At 37.0% G+C, this 17,070-nt stretch overlaps 1 protein-coding gene across 2 annotated transcripts in view; it reads right to left on the bottom strand.

The window, feature by feature from the left end:
• Positions 1–17,070, bottom strand: part of ANAPC4 (anaphase promoting complex subunit 4) — a gene marked incomplete at its 5' end in the record, with an annotated part of 41,914 nt that extends 24,844 nt beyond the window's left edge. For both annotated transcript variants that reach the window (XM_079698431.1, XM_079698430.1), the window contains 15 exons: positions 3,121–3,172; positions 3,257–3,357; positions 4,828–4,904; positions 5,013–5,055; positions 5,823–5,887; positions 6,307–6,393; positions 7,509–7,592; positions 8,890–8,994; positions 9,636–9,720; positions 10,370–10,414; positions 10,507–10,533; positions 10,651–10,725; positions 12,260–12,392; positions 14,092–14,197; positions 16,942–17,070. In XM_079698431.1, the coding sequence (XP_079554557.1) occupies positions 3,121–3,172; positions 3,257–3,357; positions 4,828–4,904; positions 5,013–5,055; positions 5,823–5,887; positions 6,307–6,393; positions 7,509–7,592; positions 8,890–8,994; positions 9,636–9,720; positions 10,370–10,414; positions 10,507–10,533; positions 10,651–10,725; positions 12,260–12,392; positions 14,092–14,197; positions 16,942–17,070 (1,214 nt within the window). The remainder of the gene's footprint in view (positions 1–3,120; positions 3,173–3,256; positions 3,358–4,827; positions 4,905–5,012; positions 5,056–5,822; positions 5,888–6,306; positions 6,394–7,508; positions 7,593–8,889; positions 8,995–9,635; positions 9,721–10,369; positions 10,415–10,506; positions 10,534–10,650; positions 10,726–12,259; positions 12,393–14,091; positions 14,198–16,941) is intronic.

Below are 17,070 nucleotides of genomic sequence, written 5' to 3'. Positions count from 1 at the left end.
TAGACAAATGGCTCACACCTCTTCCTTTATTCTCAAAGCTCAATACCACTTCCCCATCCTTACCTTCAGCTGATGACAGAACATTTCATATTTCCACTAAGATAACAAAAACAATTAGAAGTGAACATCCCCAAGCCCTCATCTGCTCATATACCAGCATGTGTGACCCCTGTCTTGGCTTTCTCTCCTATAACTATGGAGGAACTATTCTTCCAGCCCCTTCCCTGACACACTAAATCCCATCCCCTCTTGAATCCTCTTGTTCTAGCAATCTTCCCTCTCTTTGCCATCTCAACTGTTCCCCTTCAGAAGAACATTCCCACCATAAATAAATATGCTCTAATTTCTCCCACTGTAAAAAGAAAGAAAAACCCAATGACTATTTTTAAATGCTGGCCATTCCCTTTACAGCAAAACTCAAGAGACTACATTTGTTGTTTTCTTTGTATCTGCTCTCATTCTGCATCATACCTGCTCCCATGACTCCACGGAAGTGGCTCTCATCAAGGTCACCCATCATCTATTCTGATAATATTCTGATCTAGTCCACTTCTGGTCCTCACCTTACTTGACTCAGCAGCATTAGACAACCAATCCCTCATTACTTCTTGCAATGCGTCCTTCACTCAGACTGCAGGACACCCACCCCTTGGTCTTTCCGCCTCTCCAGTTTCTTTCGCTAGCGCCACATCAACCCCATTTCTAACACTGGAAAGCCCATCACCCAGTCTTCAGATCTCTCCCCTAAGCACACTAACTATCTCATCCAGGTTCGTGGCTTAAAATAATACCAATGTGCTGATAGCTCCCAAATTTACATTTCCAGCCTGGATCCCTCACTTGAACATAATCTCATACAATCAACAACACGCTGGACAGCTCCACCAGGGTATCTAACAGTATGCCTAATACATTGACCATGTGATCAAAATTAACATCAATAAGAAGAGGTAGCCGGACACTGTTTGCCTCTGGATCTGACACCTTGAGAAGGACATTCCACTGATTATGTAATATTCTGGCCAGGGATGTATAACTTGAATCAAACCATGAAAAAATCAGATAAACCCAAATTGAGGAACATAAAATACATATATATTTCCTATATTCTCCCCCAAGTCTTCCCCATTTCAGTAAATGTTAGTCATACTCTACCAGGTGCTCAGGACCTAATAAACTCGCAATTGTCCATGACTCCTTTATTTTTACCATCCATACAACCATTCAGCAATCTTGTTATTTCTACTTTCAAAATATATCCAGGTTCTGACCATTTCTGATTCTGACCACCATTTGTCTCGTGGCTTCTGTCCTTGCCCTCATATAATCTATTCTCAATACCAAGTAAATAACAAGAGGGATCTCTTTAAACCTAAGTCATATCCTGTCGCTGCACTGCTAATAACTCCCTAAGAGCTTATTATACCCAGAGTAAAAGCCACAGTCCTTACAACTGCCTACAGGCTCTACACAACCTGTCCCATCCTCTGTGACCTCTTTCAATTCATTCCCTACAACTCACATTGTTATTCAAGTCACTTTAACTGTAGTGGCTCCTTGAGTTCCCTCATATACGCCAGGCATGCTCCAAACTCAAGGCCTTCATACTTGCTGTCTCCTTTGCCCCCAAAGTAACAGGGCTCACTCCCTCCTCTCTCCAACATCACCTTCTCAGTGAGGCCTTCCCTGACCAAAAAATTGCACCCCTACTCCCAGCATGCCCTAGGTCCTCCTTCCCTCATTAGCTTTTCCCACCACTACTTATCACTATCTGACTTGCTGTATGTTTTAATTATTCATTTCTTTATTGTCTGTCTCATCATGTAAGAATATAATATCCATGAAGGCAAGATTTTTTTTATCAGTTTTGTTTACTGCTATACCCTCAGCATCTAGAATAGTGTTTAAAACATAGTTAAATGCTCAATAATTGTCTATGATGAATGATAGCATTGGATAATTAAGTCAAGAAAATTTCACAGGAAATAGAAAAGACAAAAGATATTAAAAAAATGAGAGTAAAAATAAATGACAGAAGATCAATCCATGAAGTCTAATATCTGACTAACTAGATTTCTAGAACAAAAATCTAGTTTAAAAAAAAGGAGAGGGAGAAGAGGAAATTGTCAAAATAATAATACAATATAGAATTCAGGTTAAAATGGCATTTTCTTATTATGAGTACAACAAATGCGAAGACCCACATTTAAAACTCTATTGTGAAATTTCAACATATCAAGGATGAATAAAGCTTTTTGAGAGGAGGAAAAAAATAGCACACAAAGGAATGAGAATCAGAAGCACCAGACCTTCCATTGGCAACAAAAAGGCCAAAATACAATGGAGCAAAGCTTTGAAGGTTCTATGAGAAAATGAATCCCCCTTCATAATCTATACCCAGGCAAAACCATCAATTAAGTGTCGCAGAAGGAGAAAAGACACAAAAGGACACACAAAGCTTACCCTCACACATCCGTTTTCTAAGTTACTGGAAGATATTTTCCACAAAGTGATTAAATGAACCAAGAAACAGAGGAGATCCTGGAAGTAAGGATCTAACCCATGAAAGCAATGAAGAAAACGCCAGGGCGGTGGCTGCACGAGAGGGAGCCCGCACGCAGGCTGGTGCAGGCAGGGGGAGGGTAATGGAGGAGGCAGCAGGGACAGAGGGAGTTCCAGGGGTGTGACACTGCCCCTGAGATGGCGGAGAGCCTGAGGATGTGAGCAAGGCAGACTGTGCAAGGAGAAAGCAAGCAGAGTCTAGGAAAGACAGACACACAGAGAAGAATAATTTCTCAAAACTGGTAAGTAAAAGAAAGGCAGTACAGTCATACAATTTAGAAATATGGAAGTAACCTACAGACCTAAAACCAGAAATAGTTAAAAGGATTCCCCCTGGAAAGAGGACCTGGGGTGAGGATGGGCGGGACAGGAAAATACCACTTTAATGTATGAAACTGCTGTGCTACTGGATTGTTTTAATCATGTAAAGTATAATTTTGATAAAAACTTAAAAACTCATTTTTAGAAAATCACAATTTGCTAGGTTCTTATTTATAAGTAAAAAGTAAAACATTCTCAAGTCAATGATTCCAAGATTCAAGTATCCCCAATACTTACTGAAGAAGTTCATTTGCCTTGAGTATGAAAGAACCCACTGCAGTAATAGCATCTAAAAGGAAGTAAATAAATAAATATCATTTGTCAAATAAGTAAAGTGGATTTAATGCAGTCTATTGAGGAATTAAATTACCACCTTCAATTCCTGAAGCATCTAGTCCAAGAGGTTCATATTTTTGCTTCCATGAAGCCATTCCTTTCAGTTCACTCAAATGGTATAATAAAGACTCTGAGCCACTATCAAAAACAGAGCAGAAACACCATCATCAAGGCGGCAGGCAGCTACTATCTTGCTTGAATATTTCTAAGTTAAGTTTTCAGAAATAAAAACTGAAAGTAACTTTTTCTTTCTATGAGAAACAATTATTTCTCAAAATTATTTTGAAAAGTTGTAGAAGAATCATTGGGTTGTCGTGACTAGTGAGATGAATATATGACCACAAGATTAAACTTTGTAAGATCAAATTATGCTCCACAGTTAGTCCTGGCGCTTTTAAGATAGTCATATGGTCATATTGTTCACCCAACAGCTATGTATTTAACATTCAACAAATATTTATTAAGCTCCAACTTTAGGTCCGGCACTATGCTAAATACTGGGGACTTAACGGTGAACAAAGTGAAAGGGTCCTCATAACACTGCCAGTATAATGGGGGAGACAGTCATAACCATACAATCAGACAGTATATCATTCCAACTACCATAAATGCCTTAAAGGAAACACACCAGGTGCAGATCTAACAGAAGAACCTGATCTAGTCTGGGGATTAGAGAAGGCTTCTCTGAACAAGTGAGATTTGAGCTGAGAGCTAGAGAATGCAAGTGAAGAACAGGGTGGGAGTGTTCCAGAAAGCAAAAGGGCTGTACAAAAGCCCTGGGTAGGAGAAAAACTGTCAAGTTTGAGAAGGCCACCAGTGTAGGTGAAGCAGATAGGCAGCCATCCAAAGGTATTAGTCCTAAGAAGTGGGAAGGCACTGGAAGTTTTTAAATAAGAGTAACATGATCAGATCCACTGTGGAGAATATATTTGAGGGGCATAATGTGGACTGGAAGAGACCAGGCCAGAGGGTCCTAAAGTGATCAAAACAGGAGGTGATATAGTAAGGCCCAGGGTCTCAGCATAAAGAAATTTATCAAAATTTAAGTCAAACACTGAACATCTACCTGCAAACTGCTTCAGTGAGGTAGCTGTAGCTAGAAATAGCATGAGACTTGAAGACCTGGGACAGTCTTGGCTCTGACACTTAATAACTTTGGGTCAGCCATATATAACCATTCTGAACTTCAGTTTCTTCTAAATGAGGATAATCATAACCAACACCTTGCCACAGAGTTAAATGCAAAAATATAGACATGCTTTTACATAACATATAAAATGATATACAAACTTACTTAATTTCACCACTCAAAAAAGGGTATATGCCCTATTCAAGACATACCTCATGGCTGTCTGGGTGAGATAAAAGCCCAGACAGGGCCTCGGGTGGTGAAAAGATGTTGGGAAGTTATTTCATAAAGCAGAATTACCATTATTGACTCTTTAAATCTTGGGCACTCCAAGAGTCCCCTCAAGTGCTAATGCAACAATTTTAGCCAGAAGAGGCTCAAACAGAGAATGCCAGATGATGAAAAGAAGGTTGCAGAAAGAAGACCAATGCCAAGTACATGTAGATGCAATACCAAAAGATTCTACATCACCTTCATACCTCTGTAAGTGACTTATAACCAATTTTTGTATACTGGAATATGATGACTCTATAGATTGGCCAAGCTTTTTTAAGCCCTAATTAAGAGAAAAAAAAGTATTCAGCATACAAGTAAGATACTATATGCCATTCTAAAAAAAATTAGGAATGTGTTCATAGTCATTAAAATACAAAGATAACTGCACCTTTACTGTTAACTGGTTCATTAAGAGGGTCTGAAGTTCAGCACTAGAATGAAAAAGAAAGTATTTTTAGTCTTCTCTATTCAAAATCTGAATGCATCACTTAAAACGTTTAAATTTCAAAGAACAAACAAGATTTTTAAACAAAATAAATAAAAAGAAATAGCCCAACAAAAATTAAGACTTTGTTGTACTCACAAAGAAATGGACAAAACGGGAAACAATAAAGTCTAGGAACAGACTGAAGTAGATATAAGGATATACTATATGCTAAAATGGTATTTCACATCAGTAAGAAGAAAGTGTAACACTCAATGAATTATACTGGGCAATTACCTAAACACTTAAAAAGAAAGAAGTTAGTCTTCCACAGCATATGACCAAATAAATCATATCTGGAACATGTAAATGGAATAAAAACATAAACCACAAAAAAATCTCTGGAGGAAAATACAGAGCTTTGAACACTTAATATGGAAAAGATCTTTTTAAGAATAATGTTAAGGCAAATACAATAAAGGAAAAGATTGATTTGGCTACATAGAATTTAAAAATTTTTATACATTTAAAAAGTACATATATAATATATTTACATATATTATACATACACTCAGAATGATCACATTTACGTAAAAAATAAATACGTGAATGAAAAAGCCTAGAAAAATATATACTACTTTTTTGGTCTTTGTGCACCAGAATTTTCTTTTCTTTTTTTTTTTTTTTTTTTTTACAATGAATGTGAATTGCTTTTGAAATAAATTACTTTAAAAAGAGAAGGAAAAGCAAGAGTACCTAATATGAGCTCATTACCTTGCTTTTCCCCACAACAGCAAGTCCATGAATTCATCTTGCACTGATGTGGTTGTATTCTTTTCCTAGAGAAAGATCAATAAAATCAGAATAGGTATTTTTTAAATTATAAGCATATTTATTCAAAATTACAGGAACATGACTCCCTTTCTTACCCTTAACCTTCTCTCAAATTCATATTTAAATTGATGATCTGAATAGCAGTTACAGGAAAACAACCAGTCAGCTCTTCCAACTCCTGTCCTTAATCCCCAAGCCCTACCAGCTCCACTTCACAATCCTGTCCCCACCTAAGTTGTACCAAGGGGAAGAGCTGGTGTATCACTCTCTGAGATAATAGTATGAGGTTAGACCAAACCGTTTGAAAGAAATCATGATCTGAGCCTTTTACAAAACAGACTGATTTTTCTCATGTCCTTCATGAAGTAAATAAGGATAACGTGCATTCTTTAACACCTTCCATGGGAAACTCCAGGTATATTACCTGCACAAACTTGGTGAGACGAGAATCCATCTGCATCAATATTTCTTCCCATGCTTCACACATACATGTCAGTGACAAATTTATATACTATTAACAAGAAGAAAAAAATATTAAAGTAGCAAAAAATATTTAAGTCAACATGCTACCTAAATAATACATGTTTCTTACTGTCGACTGTCTCAAAGAACTCCAAAATTTACTATAAATCACTTTTAACTCAGTTAAGCCTGAGAAAGAAAAGACCATAGCTAACACTTGATAATCACTTAACTATCAAACTTTCTCAAATTCAATTTTTATCTGGTAAAACAGATATTTTCCAGCTTTTTACATATAAGATGCATTTTATATACAGTAACTGTCAAAATGCTGACTGGTCAACTATTCAATTTTCAAACAGTATCCTTTTAAAAAGACACTAATCTCCAGAAATCTTTGACATGAAGTACATTAGTGACTGTGACAGATTGATAAAAGAAGGCCACAGTTCTTTGTAGCTTCTCTATGCAGATGTAGACTCAATTTCTTCAGTCCTTCAATCCGGGCTGGCCGTGGGTCTTAGTGTGACCAAAGCAGAAGTCTAAGGCCCCAGAAGGTTTTGCATGCTTCCACTTGCACTCTTGACACCCTGCCGTGGCCACCACTTCATGAACAAGCCTGGTCCAGCTGGCTGGGAGATGAGGAATGTGCAGTCCAGACAAAGCCATCACAGCTATGGGACACTTGGACCAGCCAGCTGACCACCAATGTACGACCAAGCCCAGCCCCGAATAGCTGAACCTGGCCCAGAACAACAGAACCTTCTAGCTAAGCCCAGCCCAAATCGTCGACTAAAACACCAATCACAAGCTAATTTGGGGTGCATTTATCATGTACAAAAGCTAACTGATATGATGTTTTCCATACTACTTTATTTGTAAAAAAACTTTTAAAATTCCAAAATATTGTTTTATTTATGAGAATGTTTAAAAAGGTTTAAACTACTTTTTTTCTTTTCCTTTGGAGAAATAGAGATGGGTGAGAGTAGATTTTCAATTAAATTTCTCTTTCTTGCTTTAATGGACATTATAAACTTGTCTATCAGACTAGACACCTCTGCCACATAAAGTTGGCTTTAAGAAGTAAGATTTTCAAGTTTTTTATTTACAGAACATTAGAAATTTATAGTAAACAGTCACATAAAACAAGCTATAAATAAATACCTGTAAAAGAGCTGAAATATGAGTAAACTTTCTGGCCATTCGAGTTACTTCAGGTAAGAAAGAGTACAATAGATTGGTTTCAAGCTGTCAAATCAAAATAATAAAGTAAGTCACAAGCAGACATATTTACTTCTTTTAAAGAAGAGTCAAAGTCTAACTACGTATCAGAAAGACTATGCCAGAATTCTGCTCCTTTTGAGCATAACGGTTTGGAGAGTAACAGAATATAATCTTAGGATTTTCTAATCTGCAGTGTCTAACTATGCACAGAACACCCTCTCGAGGTTAGCAACCCCTTCTACATAGTTAGAATAAATGTAATAATCTATTTTATAATACTCTTATGAGGAATTTAAAAAATGATCACAAATATCTGTAAAAATTTTAAAGGAATTATAGTTATTGATAAATACAAGTGAAATATCTATTACAATGGTACATGAATTATCTCAATAAAGTTGTTTGAAAAATACCTATTACAAATCTCACATAAATAGTGAATCATTTTATTACAGCACCAAATGCAATCCTAGAAATCACATTTTCACAGAACCTTAAGATGAAGAGCAAATATGAACAACTGTTCCAGCAAACGCCAGGAAGTTAAGAGTTCTCTGATGTTCTGAATACAACGAATGTTGGAAGGCATCACATGCATCACACCTTGCATCTTTTCACCCTACTTTTGTTTGAGAGTTCCTGCAATACTTAGGCTAAGTGGCTGGGTTATCTGAGATGAAATTTTAGGAAAGCTTTTCTTGAAGACAAGGCTACAATCTAAATACTCTACAGGAGCCCAGTTTCCACAATCTATGATACAAACAGCACACAATGAAAAAGGGTTTTCCCAACATTAAGTAGTCATCTTACACAAGAGGCAATGTGTTAGTTAAGAGCACCAACTCTGGAGCCAGACTGTGCAGCATCACTTTCCAATGCTCACCAAGCAAATTACAGTTTGTGTGCCCATTTACTCAACTATAAAAAGGGGATAATAGTACCCACCTATTGGGTTATTGTGAGGATTCAAATGAATTATACTGAATCACTCAGTACTGGGCACATATTAAACAATTAATAAATATTAGCTTTTATTATTATTAGGGTCAGAATCCTAAGAAAACACTTGGTACAAAGATGGAACTGGTATAGCAATGAGTTAATATGGTCATTAATAGACCATATTAATTATGCTGTGCCATTGGAATAGTAAGGTATTCACCAGTAAGACTCTATATATGTCTTAGAAGCTCCAAGTCGATTTTTTTTGCTTTGTTTTGTTTCAATGACCATGAGAATCCAGTGAAATGGATAATAAAAAACTATAAAACCTTTAAAAATATATATTTACCCTCTGCTGCTATTAGGTTCCAGTACTCACCTGAAAGTACGAAACTTCTGGGGCACCACTGGTGGAAACTTCTGTGACCACTGACAATGATTTCAAATCACTTGATAGACATAATGCAAGACAAGTACCAACAATCTGTAAAACAGTCAAATCTCCATTATATTTAGTGTTATTGCTAGACTGCATCTGCTTACAATATAGGAGGCAAATATTCAGAGCTCTAAAAAGCAGAAACACATGCCTGGCTCCTGCCACACACGTGGCACATGAAGGCATGTGTCCTCTTAGTTGCAAGGACACAAACACCGCCCCCCCCACAACAAGGGGCCCAAACTAAGTGTTGGAGAACTAACATTCCCACAGAGCCTATAACATTTTCTACCCTTTTAGGGAACTGTAAGAATAAGAAGAAAAAGATATGGAGAAGACCGAGACTGAGCATAAGATTGCTTCTGATGATGTTTATCAAATTCCAATCACAAAGTGTAGCTCTTAAACACCACAAGACTAGAAAAACATTAAATCATAATCCAGTGTATCATACCAATCTTTTTGTTAAGAAAAAAATTTTTGACTAATTCCACTAAGAGCCCCTGATCTTCATAGACATCATATCACTATTCTTAGTAGGAAAATTATCCTTTTAACATTTAAGAACAAATAATTCTAATAACTGAAATTAAGGAAAATAAGTAATGTTTTATTCTTTTTCCATAAATCAGTCAGCTGCTATATTCTAAGAGAAACAAAAAGGAAGATTTTAAAGCAAAACTTACCCCAGTGACTCGAGCAATTTTGAACATTCCATAAGCATAAAGCTCAATAAATGCAGAGCTTCCTCCAAGGACAAGAATATTAAGCCTAATTAAAAATAATGCAACAAGCTGAGGACAACAGACAGGGGTGAGTTCTTAAACCAAGACATGCTCCTGCCCTCACATAATCTGCATGTTCAAGCTTCCTTGTGGGGAACTGAATCCCGCAACAAATTCACCAAGCCTCAGTCACATGGGGCTTATTCCTTTCTTTCAAAGGAACAACATAAATTTCATCCAGCCTAAAAAACATCAGTTTACAGTAAAATAAGAATATATTATTTTAATGATGATTATATTTGTATACTCTCAATAACAAAATCATCTCTTTTCCAGTTAATATAAAGCACCAACAGTTTTATCATGGCTCTGATGCTAAATGCATTAAGTGAGCTTAAAGAACTTGAACACTTAAATTTAAATTTTAGAAACTCTAGCACTTCCACCCTCCTTTACTTTTTAAAATAAAAGTACATCATAATATTAAACTTGACACAACCAAGTATCATAGAATAAGAACAAGTAAATAATAGATATTGTCTGTTTATTGTTCAGAGGTATTTGTCAGCAATGAAATAACATGACAAATAAGGAAACTGTCCTTGGAACTTTAGTCTAAAAACCGCCTCAAATATCAAATATCAAATTTAAGAAAATAAGACTTGTTAAATATTTAAGATATCTGCAAGATTTACCTGACGTCTCCCAAAAGCTTAATAATTTCATCAGAATTTTCTTCACTAAAATATAAAAATAAATTGGGTTATCTTTAACTATATCTTTCAAATAATAAAAGATTATCTTACTTGCAAGGAAAACAGGCATATCTTACCTAAATATTTTTGAGGTGTTGCTATAACTAGAAAAAAACCAGAAATGCATTTTTTAAAACACATGAGAAAATTGTCAGAGTGTTAAAAGGAAAGGAAAGAAATATGCAAGATTAATTCCAATGAAATTAAACTCTGATACTTACTTTTTTGGCAGTGTAGGAAGTTTAGGTAAGAGAAGATTTGATTCATCCTCAGAATTATAAAAGGACGTCAGAACACTAAAAAGGTGAAAACAAAACAAAAACAAGTATTATAAAAACAAAGATTCTACTTTTCTTTCCATTAAAAAATACTAGTTTTTTTAAATGCCCAATTTTATACATCACACATTACCAAGTAAACAGATGCCACACACAGTTTACCACTGTAAAATAGTCACTATAACAATCACAAACAAGAAATAGAAAAGTTGGAATTTCTTCATTTACTTATAACTTTAATTCTGGGGAAAAAAATCAGCCTACCCACTTTACATTTAGAGGAACAAATATTTATCAACAATTTTCTCAGCATATAAAATGTATTCAAATGTATTCAGTATCAGCACCAGATACAGACTGACTGACTTAACTCTCCTCTAGGAACCAACACTGAACATACAAGTTCCAAGAGTAACCGTAAAGAACACTGCAATTATTATATAATGTAATGATGGCTTCTATAGCTTACATACGTATGAAGATGTAAAAACCCAGCAGGTACATAAGATGACACCACGTATTTTGAAACAGTCTTATTTATCCCCCCCCCCTTTTTTTCAATCCTACCTCCGAATATGGCTGGAAATAAATGAGTAAGAAGGTGAAAAAGTAGTGTCCTGAGAGACCCTGGAATCTCCACATAATATTTCTGAACTCTTAATGAAAAGTGTGTTAGGAATACACTTAGCAGGTAACTGGACTGGGATAGAAATTACATGGTATATTCTGTTCCTCTAATCTTCTATGAATTCACATGACCATTTACAACCTTTGATTATTTGATGATGGATTAATCACTGTTTTATCTACAGTGAATTTCAAACCCTAGGCTAGACCTTGTTATCTAATGCTTTACAGTCCCTTTCTTGGGAAATTTGTCAATTAATAATCAGGGTTTACAAATACATTTGATATTAACTTAAAACTTAATTAGAATGAAAAGAAAATTATTGTATTTCCTCAAAAAAGAAACTTTTATTTTCAGTATTCACTAAGTCCACTGATCCTTTAAGCCATCTTTACTGCAAACCTGATGTAGTACTTGACTTCACAGACCAAGGCAAAATTATTTTCACAAAATAAGGAAACTATAGGGACCATGAACACAGAAAGAACCCATTCAGCATCAAAACAGAATGCTCAATTCAGCACTTTTTGTACTCTAAGAATATTTACTGAGACACAAAAACACAAAGCTCCAGGTGAAATATATGATGAAAAGGAAAACAGAACCTCAATTTGCTTATCAATAATTTTAATTAATATTCCTTGAATGTATAAGTCATCGATATAAACCGTTAAAAGTAACTGAAAAGAAAAATCTTGGCCATTGAGGCATTACTGCTCCAATAAGAAAAAAGATTTTTTCAAGAGAAAAAAAACCCAACAGAGCATTAAAAAAACTGTGTCTTGATAAGCTTAAAACAAAAAGTTAAATGCAATGTACACATACTCAACACCCAGATACTCCTAAGTTTCCACTTTTAAAAAATGAGAATTTCAAAAACATCCTACTGTGACTACTGGGGTTTTTCTTTTTTTATTACTCAACCTGCTCTCGACGGTCACTTCCATCCAATGCATACAAGAAACTGGAGCCTCCACAGAAAAAGAGTGCAAGCTTTCAGGTTTTTCTACATCACACAAAACGATTTTCTTGGTGTCAGCAAGAGCAAAGGCCAAAACTAAAGAAGAAATAATTAGAATAAGTTAGTGTAATATTTGAGAAAAATGGGTATTTCATTGCTTCCCCAATTTTACTATTTTAAATACACCATAATCATAGAAATGATTTAACCCCCAAATCCTTGCTTTAAATAATTAAAAAACTAAAAGATACCCTTGCATATAGTTATGCTGTTACCTACACTTATTTTCAAATGCTCAAACTTTCATGAGCAATCTACTACTTTCTCGTGTACTGTTCTTAACATCTTACATATCAGAGCCTCTAGACTGGAACCCTGATGTCAAGCAGAAAATACAGAACAGGCATCAACAAATAAACAAAAATATCGTTATCACCAAGACATATTGGTCCCCACCTAAAAGTTGAAAAGTGATTCAATCTGCTTGGTTCTTGGAAGGTTTTTTTTTTACTCTTTTTTATTTCTAACCCTTAATGAACAGGGCCATCAAATACCGATGGGTCTTCTTCCTTTCACTGTGGCTGGATTATCTAGTATAGTTTCTCTACATAAGTCATTAACATCTTCCTAACATATCAAATTGAAGAATTTCTAAATAGAGGGCTGTGATTTTCACTGTATACCAATATATGAAGCTTTGCTAGATGTGAGGCAATCCAAGTCTCCTCTTCTTCAAAACGATTTAAAGCAATCTTGAAATAATCATTACCAAAAAAACCCCTATTTTACTGTCGAAAATCACAAGACATTTTTTAATGATAAAAATATCATCTACTTAAATACACTTTCACACACACTGACTTTCAGAATTTTTGAGATCGTGGCATTTTTGGATGAATAGTGCAAGATCTCAAATTATTACTTACAAAAGTTCTTTAATTTTACACATACTTTGTTTTTACGTAAAAGATGAAACAAGAACGAAGCAAAATGAGTACAGACAAAAATAGTTGTTATCTGTAAAGTGATAGGCTTTCAGGGCATTTTTACATACTTATATTTATCTAGAAAAAAAGCAAGCAATGAGGAGTACATATCACTTTACAAAAACAATTCTTTTTCTTTTTTTAAGCACCAATGATACAGGTGAACTTTAAGCTGTATGATTTGTAGCATTTTCCTGTGCTGACTGGACATGTACAACAGCTCGAACAATGGCTGTCCTTGTAACAACACATGGAAGAGGAGAGTTCAGTCCTCAGAGCTACAATGCAGCAAGCTACAACATACAGGGCACCAAAAGGAGTAAGATCACACAGAAGTTGCAGGAAGCGGGGTCAGAACTGACAGTGCTTCAGGTGAGGCAAGCAAATGTGCAGAGAGAATATTTATGAGCCACACATTTAATGCTAAAACACATTCTGGGGAGAAAAGGGCCATGATGTCACTGAACTGACTAGTGAGTGACAAATGAAGCTTAGGGTAAACAGTGCAGGACAACATGATAGCGAAAGAACAAAACCAAAGTACTCTGTATATTCCCATCAAATTTCTTTTCAGCCTTATCTTTGCCAAGAAGTCAGATTTCATTTTAGAGATATCTTTGCCAAGAAACAAGATGGTAGAATTAATCTGAGTTCTATGAAAACACTCTAAAGCATTTGAAAAAACAAAGTTCCCAAATTTAGAATTCTAGTATATAATAAGAACAATCAATTCTTTCTGGAAATAAGTTCTCTTTACAGAATACTCCTTCTGAACAACAAAAATGTATTTTTTACAATACTATCATTACGTTTGCCATCTGGTCTCCAAGCCAGACAGGTCACTTCCTTTCCTGTATTTTCATTTGGTGGAAAACTCCAAACTCGATGAAAACTTGCAAGTCGATGAAGTAAAACCTGAGACAAAACAGATATAATGGCAAATAATAAAAAATCCGTTTCCAAAAATAAAATATACCTAGATTCCCACTATAAAATTTTTAAAAAATCATATCAAGTATAATATTCAGCTATCAGAAGAAATTCGAAGACAAAAGTGTCTGAATGAACTTAAGGTATTTTCAAAGAAATGGCTGAAACAAGGTCTAATTTAACCCTGTACCCTATAACTTTCATGTCAATAAGAGACTTATCTTTTAGAAAGGAATAAGGCTGCCCAAGAAGATAACGAAAAAAGCAATAAAGGACACAAACAGAACTGGAAAGGCAGCTGTATAAGATCAAGTAACACTAAACTTGGAATCAGATAATTTCAGCTGTGTTACTTACTGGCCAAGGATCTCAGACAAGTCACTTAGTCATTCCAAATTTCCATTTCCACCGGGTATATTCCCACCTTGGAGGATAAAGATGATGCCCTGGAGTTCCTTGTGCTTCAGAAGTAAAACTGTCCCTACTCTATCCTCTATACAACCGGTAGAAATGAAGAAAAGGCCTCGAACTGCATGTGCTCCTGAAGATTCCCCCCCCACACACACCTTCTTAGTTCCCTGCACTCACAGCTTTACCACTCCCTGCCTTATCTCATAGCATCCTTCCTTCACTCTTGGTTACAGGGAAGCCAGGACTCCCAAGGAATCGCTCATCCCCGAGACCCGGTGCTCTTTTCTGAGCCCATCTCTGACTTTCCTTACTTCTGAAACCCTTCCTCTGTGCCCTCTGGAATTCATGGTCAGGTATCAAGATCCCCTGTATCTTCACTGTCTTCCCTGAAATGTACTTCTCACCTGAGGACACTGCTTCCCTACAGGATTCTCAGGTGGTGGCCGTTTTGCACACCATGTTCCCTATACTACTGCTGGGCTAGGAGATAAAGATTTCCTCCTTGATGCCATTTCTCACTGGTTTTTCTTCTCTTCTCTAAAATCCTCTAACTTTGAATCATATGCAATCAGACCATACGGCCTGCTATCCCTCTTAACTGCAGTCACCTATAGACTCCTAGGCCATCCCCCTGCACCCCCTCCCATTCCTGGGAGATTTGGACTCCTGTCTGGCTCACTCATGCTTTCTAACACTACTCATCATCATTCTTGGTGATTTCAAGAGATACAATGTCCTGGCTTTTTGGTGCTCAACTACCTCTTCTTCAATGATCACATCCTCTACCTCACCTCAGTCACTCCCAGGGTCATGCCTGTGACCTTGTCATTACCAACAACTACAAATGCCGCCATAATCTTCAGTTGCAAACCTCTCACTTTCCATCACCACCTGTATCTCTCCTGCTCATCCCAGATACCCAACTTCAATTCTTCAACCTCACCAAGACATACAAGCCATTGACTCTACCACCGACCAACTCATTGTCCCTCACCCAACACATGACCTCACTTCCCTAATCAGGTTACAATCCAAAGTTCATCATTACAATCACTCCTCTTACATATAACTTCAACCCCCTTGCATCTCTCTTGCTTTGTCACAGTTAGTCACAACAACTCTGGTTAAACCTGACCATGTCTGCACCCATACAGCTGAACAGAAGAGACATACGACCATGCTCACTAGTTTCACTACAAATCACTAACCTCATGTGGCTCTTAATACTGATGAACAATCCTACCAAGTTTCACCAGTCCACTTGTCAGCTTTTTCATACCTCTCTTTTCTCCTCAAAATTCCAATATTTTCTTCTCCATCCTCACTCCTAAACAGCGCCCCTTCTTCTTCACTGAGAAAATGGAAGCAACAAATGCCCACAATTGATTACATCTATCCATCTGATCACAGTGATGCTCCCATTCTCTCCCTTCTCTCCTACTGTTGTGGCTGTACTAACTGCACTTCTCTCAGGGCCAAGAAAGCGTTCCAAAACACCCTGGCAGTGGAGAGAAACTAGAAGATTTCATAGAGGGCCTTGAGAAAGCAGATATCAATACCCTGACAACGAGGTCATGACAGTCAACACAGTTTTGCAGGCTGCTAAGTTTCCCTGACTGCTAAGTTCTCTTTACCACCTAGATTCCAAGGTTGGCTGCACACCACACAACTCTCACCTGGACAGATAACTATCTGGAAACCTGCCAAAAGCCAAAGGAGTAAAGAAGCCAAGGTGAAGGTTTCCTTACAAAATGGCTGCCAAGTAACTAAAAACTCTCAGCAGAAAGTTACAACCCGGTTACACTTGATGAAGCGTAATACAATGTGAACTAGAAATGTTAACTGACAACACTCATGCACATTCAATCAGGAATCCAGTGATGGCTATCCAACCCATTCTGTATAACTTGGACAACAGAATAAAGATTCTTAAACATCCTCTGTGGCAGCTATAGACACGCACATTCGCAGCTCAAGTCTGACAATAATTCATCTTTCTTCTCCCTAAACTGCAAGTAAACTAACTGCAGAGTCTGTGGACCTACTACTATGTCTAGCTCATGAGTGACACATGAGCCTTTAAAAAGCCCATTTAACAAATAACTGAAAGTCTTGGGGATGCAGGACTGTATGACTGCGTTAAGCTGCATGAAAACTGTTGTTCTGGCCATAAAATGCGGGCGGTGGGCGTATAAATGACCTTTCCCATACGTGGCCCCTTAGATTCACTTAAAGTTTTCAGCAGGGCTGGAGGAAGGGGCGGGGTACACAGGTGGCCCGGGCTCGGTGTCCTCGGGGCTGCACGCCGACTCACTCACCTCGCCCGCCGTATTGGCCAGAGCAATGAGATCCCGCTTGGGTGACCAGACCAGGAAGATGATCTCCTGCGGTAGCTGCTTCTCTCCCACCACCCGGAAGGACGGGAAACAGGTCGGGAAACGCAACAT

Source organism: Hyperoodon ampullatus (genome assembly GCF_949752795.1).
Source record: "Hyperoodon ampullatus genome assembly, chromosome: 1".
Taxonomy (NCBI): domain Eukaryota; kingdom Metazoa; phylum Chordata; class Mammalia; order Artiodactyla; family Ziphiidae; genus Hyperoodon; species Hyperoodon ampullatus.
This window is presented reverse-complemented; position numbering and strand designations above follow the sequence as displayed.